The sequence below is a fragment of the Protobothrops mucrosquamatus genome, unplaced genomic scaffold (genome assembly GCF_001527695.2).
Source record: "Protobothrops mucrosquamatus isolate PMUCROS unplaced genomic scaffold, P.Mucros_1.0 scaffold891, whole genome shotgun sequence".
NCBI lineage: Eukaryota > Metazoa > Chordata > Lepidosauria > Squamata > Viperidae > Protobothrops > Protobothrops mucrosquamatus.
In genome coordinates this window covers 84,177-103,353 of record NW_015387145.1, presented here as the reverse complement: position 1 = coordinate 103,353, position 19,177 = coordinate 84,177, and the positions used below count along the sequence as shown (strand labels likewise).

Here is a 19,177-nt window from a genome sequence, read left to right as displayed (position 1 = left end):
GACTGAGTGGCGCCGGCCTTGTGCGCATGCGCAAGGCGGGAAAAGACCGCCTCATGATTGGTTGAACTTGCCCGGGGATCAGAAGGTATAAATAGAGGCCTGCGTGCCTCTGCTCGGGTTGTTCGTAGAATGGAAGCAGAGAATAAAGACTTGTTAGAAATGCTTCGTCTCAAGCGCCATTATTCTCCGGACTTAACACCCTCCACTACCTAAAAGAAATACTTTGCTTTGATGATAATAGTATTTTCCAATGATGTAGCTAGAGAAGGTGGAAACACTCAATTGGACAAATTTTGTTTAGGACAACAGATGAACCAAAACATAGTTCTAATTCAATATTCATAGCTTTTAAATTGGTGCATGCAGGTTATTTTAAAAATTAGGGAAAGCATCTGTCTACATTCATGCGTGTTTGTCACACATAAAAGAACTTGAAAATAACATTGATGTGTTTTGATTACATTTTGAAGAAATGTGCACTTAACTGTCCATCTTCTGAAAAATATTTTCCAGTCTGATGAACCAAACCTGGCAGATTTGCAGAAGTGAAGAACTCTGAGAAACCAAAACGGTCATATTTCCTATCTCTAATTGTAGCTACCTAAGTAATTACATATGAGACAGAATAGAAAATAGAACTCAGTGTAAGGGGAAAGGTAGTACAAAGAATAATAGAGTTGGGAAGGACCTTAGAGGTCTTCTAATCCAACCTGCTGCTCAAGCAGAACGAACCATTCCAGACAAATGGCCATCCAATCTCTTCTTAAAAAGCTCCAGTGAAGGAGCACTTATAATCTCTGGAAACAAGCCATTCTACTGATTTATTGTTCTCACTGACAGGAAATTTCTCCTCAATTGGATCTCTCTTTGATAAGTGTCCATCCGTTACTTCTTATCCTTCTCTCAGGTGCTTTGCAGTCCCCTCTTCTCTGTGACAGTCCCTCAAATATTGGAAGGCATGTAACCCCCAGTCCCTGTCTTCATTAGACAAGTCAGAACAGATTAGAATAGACTACAATTAGAATAGACTACAATTAGTCAGACAGGACAGGGAAGGACAGGACAGGACAGAACAGAAAGAATAGACCAAGAATAAAGGTAGGGGCTAAGTATTATTTTCTGGACCCAGTATAAACTAGTAGCTCACATATTACAGACACACTGTAATATGATTCCATGGAGACTGTATCATGAGTCATAAAATAGTTTATTTTATTTCTGCATTTCTAATTTTGTCCCCATATGCCACTCTCTAGGCACGCTACAAGTTAATACAACATTCGGCCCAAAGGAGAAACTTGCAAAGATGATTGGCTGTTTTATGTTTTTGAACTGATACGCATAAATGTGTTCTGCAATACTTTGATGTTGCTGACCCCGTTGTCATTATTCTGCATGTATATATGTATGCGTGTGCATTTATATGTTTATTTGTTTGTTTGCACAGTTTTTGTATCACCCAGTCAGTGGACTAGGGACACTTAAAAATAAAACCTAACTATGTAAAAGTGACAATCGGACCTGGTTACCTTCGAGACCGCCTCCTGCCATAGACTACCCCCCACCGACCTGTACGCTCTCACAGAGTGGGTCTCCTCAGGGTGCCGTCAGCCAGACAGTGCCGGCTGGCGACCCCAAGGGGGAGGGCCTTCTCTGTGGGAGCTCCCACCCTCTGGAACGAACTGCCCCCAGAGATCAGGGTGATCCCTGATCTCCCTTCCTTCCGCCGCGCCCTCAAGACGTGGTTGTTCCAGCTAGCGGGACTGGCCTAAGGGATTTTAAAGGGGGTTTAATTACTTTTAAATTTGACATATTTAAATATTTCGTTTTAATCAAATTTTAATTAGGTATGGTATGTATGACATGTTAGTATTTTATCCAATTGTCAGCCGCCCTGAGTCCGCAAGGAGAAGGGCGGGATATAAATGTAAATAATAAATAAATAAATAAATAAATAAATCCAGTCCCCATCAGCTCAAAGAAAAAGTAGAGTCTTCAGAGCAAGCTAGATGTCAACTACAACGGGTCCAGCCCAATCTCTTTCATCAATATAAATCAGACTGAACCCAGTTTTGGTGGTGAAATTCTTTGACTTTCTACTTTTGGGGCACTTTTTACACTAACAAAGCCTTCTGATAGTCTCAGTCTACAATCTTGCAGTTGGCAGGCAATCGCCTTGGATAAAAATGTTTCAGGACGCAATTCTTTATTATGATATTGAATTTCCCACCCATTTTGTTTAAAAGGTAGTCCTGCGAAAGGAGACACATCTCAAGCAAATATCATAATTTTCTATTAAATACCTTGAAGCTGTGCCTAGAGCAGTGATCCATGCTTGAAAGATTCCAGCAAAAAATGAGAAGGGATTTTTTCTTGTAATTACAAAATACAACAGAGGCAAAAAAATCCCTCCATGGATGAGAAGACCTACAATCACGGTTACCATGTACATGCCAAGCTGTCGAGCAACTACTTCCAAATCCTTGATTGCAATGATTTTTCCACAAATGAGGCAGGCAATGCCCAATGGAGAATACCTAAAAGAAATAAATAAAAAGTATGGAATAGAATTAGATATCCATCTGGTAACAATCAAGTGCACTAAAAATAGAAAAATTCCCTCTTACAATTAGAATTTTATTTCACTTTCAGAAATCTTGAACTTACACATTCTACTTCACTATTGTTTATATGTTTGCTAAAGATAAAGTCTGTATAATTTTGCCTAATATAATGCTGCTAATGAGAAAATTAAACTCAACATTTTCAGTCTACTTATCTGTTTACACATTCTTTTGCTATTTTTCGCTTGCTCCTTGCCCACTTGCATTCTTCTACTAGTATTAGTAGGGAAATATTCAATCAGATCTTTATAACAAATTATAGAAGAATAGCCATGGTAGTTTTTGATGGCAATAAAATATTGTGTTATTTAAAGACTAATGCTTTTATTACAGCTCCTGGAAACTGGAATTTCACGAATGGCCTTACATGTCACATCCTCACTATTTTACTATGAACTAAACTGAAACTATGGATTTACATCTGATCCTTCAATAAAGAATCCTAGTAATCAACCAGGAATCTATAAGCCTCTCAATCATGTTGTTTTAAGCACTGTTTCCAAAAGTACCAGATAGTCTCTTTCCTGAAATATTCACTGAGGATAATCCTTACAATCTGGTTTCAAAGAATCCTTACTAAATGTTCAACGTTGTTTTATGTTTTTATGGAGTCTATGAGAGTTTCATAAATCATTGAAGTGCTGGTAAATATGGAACATTTCCTCAAAGAACAGTTATTAATAATTAGACAGAAAGTATCTTTTAGATCTGAAAACAAATATCTTTATCTCCATACAATAAACATTTTGCCTATATAAATAAACAAGATTCATGAGTAAAATCCCCATGACACTAGAAGCTGTGGAATCACTATTAGCAGCTTAGAATGGATTCTAAACAGTATGTGAGAATAACTGTGACGCAAAGATCCAGTTCTGGTACAGGAAAAACTAGAGCATCACACAGTAAATTAAGTATTACATTTTGCTGGACCAAGACATAAATCAACTGCTATGGACCAGTTCTATAGCTCCCCAAAGATGAAGAAGGGCCTCCAAAGTGATTAGAGCTGAAAAACAACGATCACAGACATTCTGTACAATTCAGTGCTTCAAAAGGCTGCCATAAGTAGACACTATTATGTAATCTAACTTAGTTCAAATGCAAATGAATGTAATAAAATCTAGCTACAAAATCCTTGAATCTACTCCTTCGTTCTGAGGAGGAAAAGGAGGTGCTATAGCACAGTAGCTACCAGATGTGAGTTTTCCATGCTCCTCAGTAAGAGGTACTGCACATGATTTCCTGAATCTTTCTTTGAACTGGAGCCAAGTCAAATTGGATAGATTTTAAATGAACAGTAGACTGATTTTTTTTTCCAAATTAAAAACCAGGCTCACAACTACTAATCATCTTCCAAGATGCTGCTAATCATCTTCAAGAAGCAAGGAAGCTATGAAGAATGAAATGATAGTCTACTAGGATTCTTTAATGAGCTAAAATGTTATATAGTGTGGCATGATGTAGCAGTCAGAAATATTCTCGATAGCCCATGTTCACCTTTTAATGAACCCAATCCACACTTGCACAAACTTCTGTCTGCTTACTTATTGTAAAAAGAAACCATGATAATTCCTCTGTGTTTTCCTCTGAGCACTTTGTACTATGAAACTGGAAACAAAACTGGAAAGCGTGCGCACGCGCACAAACACACACACACAAAGACTGTCGTTTCAATCCAATGTAATAAAATACATCAGTGCAAACATTTTGGCAAAGGACAGGCTTACAGTATCTGGGTCTATATGACCTCCAAAATCAAAGGCAACATTATTTCATCATCATTAGCTAGAAGGCATGAATGGAAGATGTTATCATCATCATCATATCCGGCTTGAGAAATTCCTGGACATATTTGTAATCCAGACTCCTGGATTATATGTACTTTTGGCTTGGCTCAACAAAGTTCTCTGTATTATTACTGATCAAATTCCAAATGATTTCAAAGGTAGAACAGGGTTTGGAGTATCTAATAGATGATGACTTTAACTTACCACATGATCATAATTACTAACTTCATTACGATCTCATTCAAGATATTGAAGAAATCCACCATCATCTTGGCTTGTTCTCCCATCTTGCCCATTGCAATACCAAAAGCAATGAAAAACCCAATGAGGCCTGTTGAAAGAATATTACCGTCAGACTCTTTTATGAAACTTTTCTTAAAATTGTGAATTTTTCTGAAGGGGAATTTTCTGTATTCTTCAACCTCAATTTACCATTTAAAAAAATCTGTGATTTTGTAGAGGGGGCACAATTAGAGAGAAGAGTTGGGGACAAAAACAAGATAGGCATAGCTCAAACAAGTAGGATTTCTTTCGATTTTGCATTATCATTTCATCGCATGGAAGCTCATATGGATTCCAGCAACTGTTATTATTTCCTTGCTCTATTCTAGATAAATGTATTTTTTTTTAAATGAATCTTCACATTGCAGAATTTTGTAAAGAATCCAGCCTTTGTTATTCCATCTGGAATATTCCTTTATGTCTGTCAAAATAAATTTGTCTTTTTTTTTCTTAGACATCTGTTACCATGTTTCCCTGAAAATAAGACCCAGTCTTATTTATTTATTTTGCCTCCAAAAGAGGAGACAGGTCTTATTTTCGGGTGGTGGTGGTATCTTTTCCACTCACCTCCGGCACCGACAGCCCCCCCCCAGCCGGCCCACTTCTTCTGAGGATGGAGGAGCAGCTTCATTCTGCAACTGAGAATGGCGCACGGGCCTGCATTTTGCAGTTAGGCCTTTCCGGAAGGCCACTACAAGGCCACAGAGGCCTTGTAGAACTGAGCTATGGATTGAATCCGTAGTTCTTGGCTGCAGTGGCCTTCCGGAAAGGCCTCTGACTGCAAAATGCAGGCTGGGGACACTGCAGAAGTGGGCCAGCAAGGAGAGGCCTGGCTGCAAGGTAATTGGATAAGGGGCGCATGGGGCAGCTCCACACCCCCACCCCAGCTTGATTTTTAGGTATGTGCCTCAGCCCAAAACCAGGGTTTATTTTTTGGGTAGAGCTTATATTAGGCCCACCCCCAAAAATCAAGCTAGGGCACATTTTCAGGGTAGGTCTTACTTTCGGGGAAACACAGTAATAAGATTTGTTATTGTTAATAATCTGTTTAAAAAGACAGAAATGTCTTTTAATAGATAGTGATAAGAGCACTCCATCTCAAAGCATTCCTTGACTATCCTTAGATAAATTCTGATGCATAGTGTGTATATGTGTGTGTGTATATACACATACACACACACACACACACACACATACATCCCACCTTGGCCTGAAGCCAGCTTGGGCCAGTCAGTTTCTGCCAGCACTAGCAAGGAGGCAATAGCACCCACTTCTGAAAAACCTTGCCAAGAAAACTGCACAAGGTGGGATTAGAGCTCACAGTCTGCATTTACAGCTTGATGCCTTAATCACTCCCCCAAAATAAAATACATAGCATATAATTCAATTATCATTGTGCACCTCTGTTGATTTTTCTTAACCACTTAATGACATCCTATACTTCTGACCTTGGTTATGGGAGATTTGGGTGATGTAGGATTTGAGATATTATTTTGAAGAAATCCAGTCCTAATTGGCCATGCATTCTCAGATTATGAAGCTGAAGGAATAGCTTTGCTCTGTGGCTCTTAGTCAAGGATTAGTTTAGTTTCTCATCTCATTAACATCCTTGTGAATCTGATGCAGAAGCTTATAAGGATTTGGAGCAGGGCTACAAGAAAATATCTGTGAAACTAATTATTTTGAAATGATACCAAGCTGTCTACAAATTCCTAAACAATACAAAAATTAATGATGGAACTGATTCAGTCCTCCCACTTCTCTCCCTGCATTCCTAAATATACTTCAGAAAAAGGGGAAATTTCTACAACAGATTTGGGAATACAGATAGTGCAAAGACATTCTACTTTAAGTTACTTGCTTAATATTCATTCCGATATAACTGAACTGAGTCTTGGTTTCAGAGGTTTGCAGAAAAAATGTCTCAGAAAGAACTTTCTTGGCCTCTGATAAGATGTTAGGAGGATCAAAGCTTGAAAATAAGTCTAATCTATTTAGGTGTGCCTGAGAACAAGTGAAATTCCTTAAATGGAAACTAGCTAATTTTGTCAAGTGGGATAAAGTTCCATTTCTGATGTCAGTGACCTAATCCTCCAATCAGTAGATTCAGCCTTCTTAAAAACATCAGCTTTGTCTCTTAGATTGCTTATTACAAAAAATGATTGGAGACCAAAGATAAGATTTATCCTATTCAGGTTCTCCTTGGCAGGATTTCACAATACCTGACCTTTAATAAATACATTAGAATATATATGTTACACTTCTAAAAAAATAGCATATTAAGTGTAGTTTTGATTCAAATGCTTCTTGTTAATTGATACGTGTGATTTGTCCAGTTCAGAAGGACTTTGGGTGTTTCCGCTGCAACTCCCCCCCTTTAATAGCACAGCTGATAACTGTCTGCTATTATCCAATACTGTTGCTTCTCAGCAGCAATTCCTTTTTTTGTCTGTAGTTGTGCCTGAACAATATTTATGAAATAAATTTAATAGGTGTCTGAAGACAGAGAGAATACCTAAGACATTCATTCCATCCTTAAATTCAAGGCCCTTCTTAACAATAAGTTGAGACTCTGGAGTAACTTCTGTTTCATTCATGATGGTAAAGATAGATTCTGTAACATTAGATGGTTCTTCCACTTCTTGCGGCATGAGCACTTTTTTGGTAACTGTTTGAATCTGAAAGAATAAAATGCAGAATGAAAATGCAATTGGAAATTGCCTTTTAGGTACTGTTTTTCAAACTTCATACCAGTGCTTACTCTTAAAATATATTCATGGATCTAGGTTCTTCATTGTATAGAAAAACTTTCACCGGATAGAAGATCTTCACAAGTCTACTCTTTATACCAGAAGCACAAAGACAGAATAGAACTATTGTGTAGCAGTTCTTTTCTCTTGCTCTCCTGATTATTTTAGAGTGAGTGAAGGCTAAAATGTCAGTAATGAATGCACTGTTTTCATTCACTACACATTTTATATCCCAAATTCTAGCTGGTACTCCTTGAAATGTTGTAGGACAATATTCAGTTTATAGACACTGGAGAACTTAGTCCCTTTAACTGAATTAGTATGTTATATCTTGCAGGTCCTAGGAGGTGAGCCTTCTCTGCCCCAATGCCCGACATGTGGAATCCCAGAAGTGAGATTAGCCCTATCTCTCAACATTCTGCAACTCTCTCAAGACCTGGCTATGTTATCAGGCCTCGGAGTCCCAAGGGATCAGGGAGATTTTGCTATGGCTCGCTTACTGTGGTAAATATCACCCTCTCCTATCTTATATATATATATATATATATTTATAGTTAGTTTATAATTGTAATTGCTTTTATGTATGTATTGGGTTTTTTAAATTTAGAGTTGTGTACCCAAGGATCATTTTCCTGTGAGATGGGCAGGTATACAAATACGATAAATAAATAAAGCAAGGGTATCTCTATGTTTACTTTTCATTACTTTTCAAGAAACTCCAAAAGTCACTCGATACTGTTTATATAATTCATGATGATAAGATGGCAGTTATTTTTGCAAACTTTATGAATAAGAACAAAAATGCCATTTGAGGACTTCTGAAAACTACGACACTGATTCTCCTTCTGTTATGTTATTGAAGTTTTTCTTTAAGTATCGTTAAAACTACAGGTATGGTGAAGCAGAAAGTGAAAAAGCAGCCTCTTGACTGACCCCCTTATGACTACATGGGCATAACAGTGAGAGATGGTGCCTACAGAGGAGGAGTTGGTGTGATGGGCTAGAGTGAAATGGCACTTTCCCAGAAAGGAGGGTGCACATCTCAGAAAGGGGAGGAGACAAGAGGTAGCCCAGCCCAGAGGTGGATAGAACACAGAGGAAAACAGTAAAGCTAGCCATTCCCTAATATCTTCTAGGCTATATCTATATGCTGGGGGTATTAAGGGCTTAGATTCTGACTGTTGGGTGTAAACAAATAAAGCACTGGCTGAATTATTCCACCACATTCTTGGACTTAGCTTGGCAATAACTATATTCCTGATAACAGCTGTCTTTTTTTTAGATTGACTTTCAATTCCGCACTCTGGCCTACAACTTTGATATTCTTTGAAGGTGTCCCATCCAATATCCCAAGCCACCTTCCAGGGCCAGACAGGCGTTGTTATCTGCAGATACCATAACTAGATTACACCTTCACAAATAAGAAATAGGTCAAGGAGCAGCATGTGTCCAGCCTATTTAAAATGTATCAGAAAAGAGGTAAACAAAAGCATATTTCATATGATGTTCACTGCAAATGATTTTGCTTCTGTAATATTTAAATAATTAAAATTCTGGAGCTAAATGGGGATAGACTGCAACAGTGTTTCTACAATATTATTTCCTCATTATTTGCTCCCCTGAAAACAACAAATAAGGCTACATTTTCAGTAAAGAAATGAGGAACTGCACTTATAATCTGGCTGGGCATTGGAATAAACTATCACAGATTTTGATTATGGACAACATTCAATGAGGATAACTAAAGTCTGGATCCAAAAATATTTATAAACCACAAGCAGATCTGGTTAAAAATGCAAAGGAGGGGTGGTGGTAGAATGACCTACCGGTATATCTAAATGGCACCTAGGGAAATACACAACTATAATGAAGGACACTCACACATGTGGTTATTTGTGCCTTGAATTGATCTTTGCTTCTCCATATGCTCCCTCATTCCAAATCTTCTACAGCATTTAAAAGAGCAAAAGTGAACCTTCTTTGTCATGTAGTTACTCAATGCTGTATTTTCTCAAAAATTTAATTAACTTTCTTTCTGTTACCAGTTTCTTTTCCTCTACAGTTTTAAAACATTTATCTTATGTCATGCAAATCAAACTTTTGTCTCCTTTGTAAAATACTTTTTGTTCCTTATATGTGGTGTCTTCTCTTGGATTGACTCATATTCCTTTTTGGTAGGATTTGTTTTGTTTTCTGTATTACTGTAACTCTTACTGTTAAGTGTTTATGTAATTCATTTATTGCTTTAATTTTAATTGTTTGATGCTTGGAGAATTTATTATGTGAATACAGATCCATTAATCAAAGCTGGTGTGCTAGTGGGTTAAAATATCAATAAGAATCTGAAAAATAGTGAAGCAATGAAAGAGTTGAAATGAATTGTTTGGAAGAATAATATAGCATTTTAAATGGATACCACTTCTCCCCTTTTCCTATACTTCTTTTCTGCACAATTCTGTGAATATGAAAATCATGCTCCTTAATATTAGAATCACTCAAAACTTCAAAAAGAAACTTGCATAGTTGATGTTTAATTTCCCGCTCAGCCTATTAGCCCCACGCTCAGCCTATTAGCCCCATTTTTTTCAGCATCCAATGAAATATAATGTACTGAAAGGAAAAAAATATTTTTTTATATGTGGACACGCATAAATACCAGACAGAGTTTTGATTGCTTGTTGCAGTTGTCATCTTGACTTTGGCATCCTTGTCGGAATTTGTGTGTCTTGATAGTTCTGCCCCTTCCCTACCCTCTAGGCCAGGGGTATATCAAACTGCCGGCCCATGGGCCGGTTGCAGCATGGAGAAACCGTGCCCACCCGATTGCCGGCAATGGAAAAAAAGTTGTGATACGTCATGACACGTCACATGACGTTGCGAGTTTGACACCCCTGCTCTAGGCAGAAAGTATAGCTTAGAGCTACAAGTCAGATAACATACTGTTTTAATTCTTTAAGTCAGAGGCCCCCAACTTTTTGGGCACCAGGGACCAGTTCTGTGGAAAAAGGTTTTTCCGTTGACGAGAGGGGACATGGTTTCGCATACTGCCTGCATTGTGATGGATGGAGCTTTGCTTGTTTGCACAGACTGGTTTATGGAATGCCGTGCTAGTCCATGGACCAGGGAACCCCTGCCTTAACTGATGCCTTCAGGGACAACTGAAAAAAGTTTGGCAACAGGCCTTGTCCATTTCATTATAAAATAATCCATGTAACTGCTACACAAATTAACAGGATAGGAGTGGGAGGAAAGAGCTGAAGGGCATCTCCTGGTGAGTATGGCACAAAGTATAGATAATAAAAAGGCAGTTCATATATACTTTGGAAAGTCATACTATTGTACTTTTCTCAGGAAAAAGCCACCCAAGTCTAAGTATGAGCAGAGTAAGCAACAATAGAGAAATCTCACCATCCTTCTCATCCAAAAATATTTCAGGCCTTATTTGGGTAGATACGTTAAACCAAAGACTATTCAGTCTTCAGGTATCAGTCACTTGGCTCTTTACTATTTCCCCATTTACTTTTTGCAGCAACACTAATGACCTTGACCTTGTTAACAGTTTCAGAATACTGAAATGAATAGCCTAGCCTTTCAGATTTTATAAATATTATTGTTCAAAAAACCACAAGGTATCCCTGATTAAAAACAGGAAAAAAAATTCTTATGAAATCAAATATATAGCATATTAAAGTTAAGCAGGTTTGGCTGTATTTAGGCAAATGCGTTTATGTCTATTGAATCTTTGAATGAACTAAATATTTGGCATTCATTGAAAATGTTTCTCTATTTTTTTTAGTGAGCTCTAGTTATAGTTCTGACAGTAACAAGATCCAGATTTCTAAGGTCCCAAAGAAATAAAACAAATTAGTATCTAGAGGAAATTGGATGGCTTTCACCAGAAATGTAGTCATACATTTATTGATTTTTTGCAGACTGAGCAACTTATCCAATAAAGATACAAACAGAAACTCTGTCAGTTATCATTTAGGTATGTTTTAAGTATAAAGGTATCAAATTGGTAAAATCAAGTGGCATGTGCAGTGATGATTCTGTTTATCTTATCTCATTTAAGGTTATTTTCACAGTTGTCATGCATATTCGTGTATGAAACACGCAGGTTTTTACCTGTTGAAAACATGCTTGCACAAGATTTTCAGGGAACAAGTTTCGAATAAGATCCAAGAAGGCATCAAGACTGGATACTTCATCATTCTTCTTTCCTTCTCCCAGCTGCTTCTTGAGTTTTGGATTGCCAGGATGAATGGCTAACACCAAGATCACTCCCAGGATAGCAGCAATGATTGTTGTGGACATATAATATACCATAGCTCTCGTCCCTAATCGACCACTGGCCTTAGCATCCAGTCCAGACAGCCCTGTAAAAAGAATTGAATTGGCAAGAATTCAGACACAAATGGTATCTTCCTGATTATTGAGAACCTAAATAATGACTAAGAGTGCTTCTTCTGATTAGCATTGTGCAAATAAGTATACCCTCTTGCTGTTGCATTTTGGCCATTTTCACCAGTCTGTATACTTTACAGGCAATTATAATATTACAGTATATATATGTATTGTCTTTATTTTGATTTTGATACAGAAAGTCATATAAAAGTGTTTCTCTAGAACAAGGCTTTTCAACCAGTGGTACGGATACCACCTGTGGTACATTGGCACCTGGCAGGTGGTATGCGACCATCCCAGAAAACTGGTAGTGGGGGAGGGGAATGAGCTGAACCGGTGGCAGCACCGCACAAGCCTGAGCGAGAGATGGCTGGAGCTGCAGGGCTGTCAGGGCTCAGTGGAAGCACCAGCTGGAGCTCGTCACTGATCCTGGTGCGTCTGCTGAGCCCAGAAGAAGCGCCGATCAGCTGGAATGTTGCAGGGTCTTCTGATTTACATTCAGCTGCTTGGCAACTGATTCATATTTATGACGGTCACAGTGTCCCAGGGTCATGTGAAGTGACCAAAACCTGCTGCAACCACCCAGCAGACGGGGGGAGTAAAAACCACCTCCACTGCCAATCCTCAACAGAAATGCTCACAACAATGAAAACCTCGGACAGGAGGAAGAGCGCCACCGGGTGGGCAGGCAGGTGTCTTGCTCGGCTGTGGCTTGTGGGGAACTTTTTTCAATGCCATTGTAACTTCGAACAGTCACTAAGCAAACTGTTGTAAGTCAAGGACTACCTGTACTTCATCACTTTTTTCTTTTTTGGGGAGGGTCATCAAGTTTTTGACACCTTGCTAGGCGACTGGTGGTACTCGGATGTTGCCATATCCTAAAAGTGGTACAATGGGTGAAAAGGTTGAAAAGCCCTGCTCTAGAAAATTATCATGGATAAATATGTACAATAATTAATTTTAGATACTGCAAATCTCTAAGGTATCTTAAATGATTGATGTATATTGATGAGTATATAGATCGATCAGTTAAATTATAATCAAAGTAACATAATAACAGAACTGGAAGGGACCTTGGAGGTCTTCTAATCCAACCTCCTGCTCAGGCTGGAAACCCTATACAATTTCAGACAAATGGTTGTCCAATCTCTTCTTAAAAACCTCTAGTGTTGGAGCACCCACAACTTCTGGAGGCAAGTCATTCCACTGATTAATTCATCCTCCATGGTTTATAAGAAACCTGTGTATATTCATCAGAAATCAGACTCAATGTATTTAGTGAGAAATACTTCTAAATAAATGCCTATAGGTTTGTGGACTTATATTTTTTATTTATATAAACCTGAAACATTGATTCACACAAGTTCTTTTTGTTCAATGTGATATCTTTTTTGAGGTGCTTTGTTTGATCGCAGCCCTGAAGTAGACCTACCATATATGCATTGCAAATATTCAGAAGATCACTAGATGTCAGCAAGGAGACATAGAAACTGCAAACTCTTTGCTCCTATCCAGTGGTCATCCAGATAGATGTTTGTGGCCTAGATATTGTAGTCCTCCTAAGGTCATGATACCTTCTGGTAATCTCAGATTAGTAGAGGCAATTTCACTTTAATTCTATGTCATTAGAGTCATCAATAATTGAACTCAAAAGGAATCTCTGTGTTTGAACAGAGAGAAGAACATCAGAGAAAGGAATAGTGAGGAAACAATATCACTCAATGGTATTAAAAATTAATAACTAACATCCTAATTCTTATTAATGAATTGCCATTCACTGTCTCAGCATTCTACATAGTACAGGTCATGAGAAATAAAGTATCATTCGTTTTTATAAACATAAGTATAAAGTACTGATTCCAATATCAAAGATATGCAAGTACTGAATTATGGAGAAAAATTATTAAATTCCAAAGAGCTATCAGCATTATCCTACAGGCCTTTATTTATCACAGGACATAAAATTCCAATCGTTCATAATCTCACCTGTGATTAAACTTGAGATAATTAAAGGGAGGATCAACATTTTCAACATCCGCATCAAAATATCTCCAGGGAAGGCTATCAACATGACGACATCAGGATTAATAGGAGCTGCCATGCGAAGGAGCATTCCACATAATGCTCCCATAATGACACCTTGAATGTACCGAAAGAAATAATAGGAAGGAAGGTTTAGAAGAAAATAATCTGAATAATTATATGAGTCTTTACCCATTTTGTGGAATTATCTTGCAGTTTTCCAACAAGGAAGATAAGGATACCATAACCAGTCAACAGTTCTCAATTTTGGTAAATAAGGTTGGGGCCTTACTGATGATACAAAAACTTATATATTGCACAATCTACTTCTCTGTTTTGGGGAGGGGAATGAGTTGAATACTGCTGCTCAAAGAGCTTGGGACGCCTTCTTCTTTTTCTTGTGCCATATCCGTTATCGGACGTTGGCGATCCTGTTGGCGATCCTGTTTTTATCAGCAGCCGCATGAAAGAGTGCTACTGAGTTTTATCCAAACCAGTCCCTTAGATTTTGAAGCCACGATGTTCTTCTTCTGCCTGGACCTCATTTGCCTTCAATCTTTCCCTGGAGGATTAAATGGAGTATGCCGTATTTTTCTGGGTGTCACATCACATGTCCGAAATATTCTAATTTTTGTTTTTTAATTGTTTTTATGATTTCCCTTGACTTTCCCAGGTTCCCACCTACCCACAGGAAAGGCAGTGCTAATTGGTCAAATCTCTCTCTCTCTCTCTCTCTCTCTCTCTCACACACACACACACACACACACACACACACACACACACATTATTTCCCATTAATAGTTAAATGCCAATCTGTATTAACTGTCTTTTTGTGGAAAAGGAAAAAAAATGGGGTGACCTTTAGACCCCTCTCATTTGGCTGTCACAATTAGTTATATTTAAAAAGAGTAAAACATTCTGAAAACAAACTTCGGGGAAAAATATTGCACCTGCAATCCTTCTTCCTTTATTGCAGCAACTGCTGCAATAAAACTATTGAAGGATGTTCTGTGCTTTATTGTTATTGAACGTACTTGTTGAAGATCAACCTGGGAAAGGCTTTCAATCATCTTGCAACAGTCAATCAGAGCCAAATGCCCATGTAAAAATAAACTCAGTTTCCAAAATCTTTAATAGCAGGGAGACATTAAAAGTATTTGCATAGCTTTTTCAACAAACAGCACAGCTATCCATTCAGGCCGAAGTGAATAAAGAAAGGCTTTGTGAAGGCTACAGATTTGGCTCTTCCTCTCACAGTACTGTAATTTTATTTTTTTTAGTTAACTCTGGGCAGGAAGCCAAGGAACGACACTAAAATGTCAAAACTATTCCATATTTGGAAGTTGCTATACCCAGAAGGCAACTGAGAAAAGTAGATCACTGTATCACTTGGTCTAGTCTCCGAGAGTGCACGGCAAAAGAGAAAGCTAAAAACCATCAGCCTTCTGGCAGGAAATACGAAGAACATGAATCCCCACTTCCTCGTCTCACTTTTCTTCTTTTCTTTTCCTTCACAGTGCTAATAAATTAAATGCATTGCTTTTTTCCCCTTATGAATCGACAGATATTTTATTCTAACAGAAGCTATTGAACATAGATTGTTGCACTTTGGATAGTTCTCGAATAGGTTACTTTCCAGAGGTTTGAGGATAATAACAGCTGGAATTCATAGTCAACAGGAAATTCTGGGAGTTGTGGTCCTAACACATCTGGAAGGCACTCAGCGGGGAAAGCTAGATTATAAGCTTGTTTGAAATAATGACCAGAAGACAAGATATTTAAATTAATAGCAGAAAGTGAATTTCTCCTGCATTTTTTTTTTTACCCTGGCAATTCTGATTCAGTTGGAAGAAAGAGTATTTGCTTTAGAAATTTTCTCAAAAAAGGAGAACTTTTTGGAGAAATTATTTTCAAGGCTGATGTACTTGTTACAATGTAGGCAAGTAATGTAATAAACATTGTAGGATTATTATCCCTGCAACATTCTTCAGTATCTCTGCTACTTATATGCTTGAAATTGCAGACACTGTGGTAGGAGAGCCATGTTAATCTATGGTAGCCAAAAATCCAAAAGAATCTGGCAGCATCTTTTCAGACGAACACATATTATTAAAGGACTTAAGCTTTAAGCAGCTACAATTTATGAATTGTTATGTCCTTTAATAGGGGTCATGGTAACTCAGCAGTTAAGAGGCTGAGCTTATCGACTGGAAAACTGGCAGCCCAGGTTTGAGACCTGAGCATCACAGGATGGGGTGAGCTCTCATCTTTGCCTCAGCTCCTGCCAACCTAGCAATTCAAAAGCATGCAAATATGAGTAGATAAATAGGTACCACTTCAGTGGGAAGCTAACAGCATTCCATGGCATCATGCTGGCCACATGACTGCAGAAATGTCTTTGGACAGTGATGGCTCAATAGTCTTGAAACAGAGATGAGTACCGCCCCCTATAGTCAGCAGCAACTAGCGGAGTAAAATCCGCAGGGACTCCTTTTTGTTTATGTCCTTTAGTAAAATAGCCTCATCTGAAAAGGTGCTATCAAACTCCTATGGATTTCATGCTTTAAATAAATTTCAAAAAGATCACGAAGAAGTTATTTCCATTGATCTTTTTTCCCAATATAATGTGCTACTCTCACTTCTGATTGTGAGATCTGTGTTTCAGAAAGTACTGTGTAGAATTTTCCCTCCCCTGAAGAAGTGTCATGCACCCAATTGTTCCAAACCCAAATTTGCTGAAGAATTTTAAAAAGTAGTTTGTGTCCAGCTGTAATCCCCATTCAGACCTCTACTCTACCTTTTCAAAATTAACCAATAAGTCCTTGATGTTTAGAAAGCATTTGACATGTCTGGGAAAAAGCAAGCACACTCCACTAACATGGTGCGTATTTATATGTTTCTGTTTCTATACTTTTCTAATTTTCTATTATGTGGTTTAGTGGAATTTATTGTTGTGATTTGATCCTGAATCATGCACTGAGTGAGCTGTATATAAATTGAATAAACAAATAAAGTAAGTAACTAAATTATGGTTCTTGGCAACTTCATGAAATTTGATGGTTTACAGTATGATTTATATAAGGCTGTTTTATATTTTGAATCACTTATTATCATACCTTTGGAACAGATGTATGCTCTTATTGCAATCATCTTTCTCTTATCTATATACAGGTGCTCCTCATTAGCAAGCGCCTCAGATAGCAACCACTTACAAATATGATGGAAATGAACAATATTAATAGTACTGTAGTTAATCTTTGGTTAACTACAGTAAATAGGACTGGAATTGCAATGCATTCTGTTTTGTAAGATTATATTACAATAACTTTATAATAAGAGTAGCATTGGTCTGCATGACTTTAGTTTCCTAGTCTGGTCTACTTTGAATAGCTGACAAAGAGAAAAAGGGAAGTAGAAGTAAAATAGGGAAGCTAACTGAATCTAAAATATATGTTCTTAGGCTTAGTAACAATATACAAGCAAACTAAGGGTGTGTCAAAGGAGTCATGGGAAAGATGGTGTTCAACACGAGAGAGGCATCACAAGTGTTTTGGGTAGAGTTCTAAGCATAGCGAAAAAAAGGGGAGAAAGCAGAAGTGTAGATCAGATAGGGTGGTATCTTGGGATATCAGAACATGGCATATTAATCCATTAATTAATTAGACCAATACATTATTTCTCAGGTTGACTTACCAAATACAGTAAGTGAAAGGAGCAGATTTTTTCTGAGTGAAAGACAGAGTCGTACACAGAGGTTCTTCGGTTGATGTTCCACTGGACTCATATGGCTTTCATGCATTCGTACTTCTACCTGCTTTGGCATATTGTTGGCACTAGAAGAAAAATAAAATTAAGATATTTCAATGTGAAAACCTGCAAGATGTTCTACTAAGAAAAAAATGGAAGAAGTTCATTTACCGTGTTTTACAATAGGTGATTTTACTACTACTGGAAAGGTCTGAAATTACAGTCAGAGGTCCCCTCTTTCAAGAATAATAGGGATGTTGTAATGGATATAGTACTATATTCACATCAGGAGCACCGAAGAACTACCGGGTTGAAAGGATTGAACAGTGACATCACCATTTCCCAGGGGCCACCCGGTTGGGGGCTCCTTTCATGTCCCCATTAACTTGTCCACCAAAGTGGTACCAATCTATCTATTCACGGTTACCCACAATTGAATTGCTGGGTCAGCAGGAGCTAGAGCATGTGACGGGAGCTCACCCCATCCTGCGGCAGCAACTGGGTCTCAAACATGAGCCTGCGAATTGTCAGCCCAGTGTCCTAACCTTGTGAGCCACTGCATTCCTTTTAATGGGATGTAGTGATAATAATAGACAATGTGCCTAGCATGACTAGATTCTATACAGTTTAGTCCTACTCGCACATTTACAACATTGTTGTCTAAAACAAAAAATCAGCGGAATAAAAGGAAAAGGAAATGAAGACATTAGAGGAGAATATAATGGAGATGAAATTAAATGCTGACTTGACACATGACTGGAAATGCCAGTTGAAAAGATAGATTCTTAAGAGTCATAAAAAGCCATATCAAGTCTTGAGTCCAACACTCTGATTAATGCTGGAATCCAAATTAAAATACCCCAGAGAAATAAATGTCAAACCTCTGCTTGTTATCAGATTTTTGCAGGCATGAATATGCACTTGCTTAACATTGGTGAGGAAAGTTTAAAACAATTAACAGAGAAAAATGAAAAGACTGGTGCAGTCCACAATGGTGCTCTTTCTCGGTTTTTCCACCTTCTTAGCAATTTTAATTTAGCCATCAGACTGAAGGAAAATCTTCCTGCACGAGGGATCCAGAGGCTGGCTTTAAAGTAACGGTTTACTCGTTTCCTTGACAATCTGATCAGTAGCCTCCTTTCTTTTTTCTCTCTCTCCTCTTAGCTTGAATGCCATCTGCTTCATAACAGCTGTTGTCCCAAAACAATAATGAGGGCAAAAACGCGCTAATCAGCTTCAAAACTTTTTAATGAGCCTCAAAATAGAAATTGTATCTGCATGCCAGATATATTGCTTCATGATAGGTCAGCTCAAACATTTTGCTCCCTGCAGTGAAGTTGCAAATGGTGCCCTCTTCATTCCTCAAGTCAAGGGACACATTATCTCTGGCCAACCAAGATACAGGTTGTCCTTGACTTATAGCCATTATGGACCCTGCCCAGTTTGGTTGTAAGTCGTGACATTAATAAAGCAGGTTATATCACATGATCAACCTGATTTTACCACCATTTTTTTTGCTGTGATCATTAAGTGAGTCACCATGGTTGTTAAATGAATC

The 19,177-nt window shown here is 38.0% G+C and overlaps 1 protein-coding gene across 1 annotated transcript in view; it reads right to left on the bottom strand.

Moving 5' to 3' along the window:
• SLC1A2 (solute carrier family 1 member 2) overlaps positions 1 to 17,701 on the bottom strand; it is a 41,561-nt gene extending 23,860 nt beyond the window's left edge. Inside the window, exons 1-6 of the mRNA XM_015819302.1 lie at positions 17,566 to 17,701; positions 13,837 to 13,989; positions 11,572 to 11,822; positions 7,212 to 7,374; positions 4,619 to 4,745; positions 2,304 to 2,537 (exon numbers count right to left, since the gene is read on the bottom strand). Coding sequence (XP_015674788.1) covers positions 2,304 to 2,537; positions 4,619 to 4,745; positions 7,212 to 7,374; positions 11,572 to 11,822; positions 13,837 to 13,989; positions 17,566 to 17,695 — 1,058 coding nt within the window. The 5' untranslated portion in view covers positions 17,696 to 17,701. The remainder of the gene's footprint in view (positions 1 to 2,303; positions 2,538 to 4,618; positions 4,746 to 7,211; positions 7,375 to 11,571; positions 11,823 to 13,836; positions 13,990 to 17,565) is intronic.
• Between the last annotated feature and the right edge of the window lie 1,476 nt (positions 17,702 to 19,177).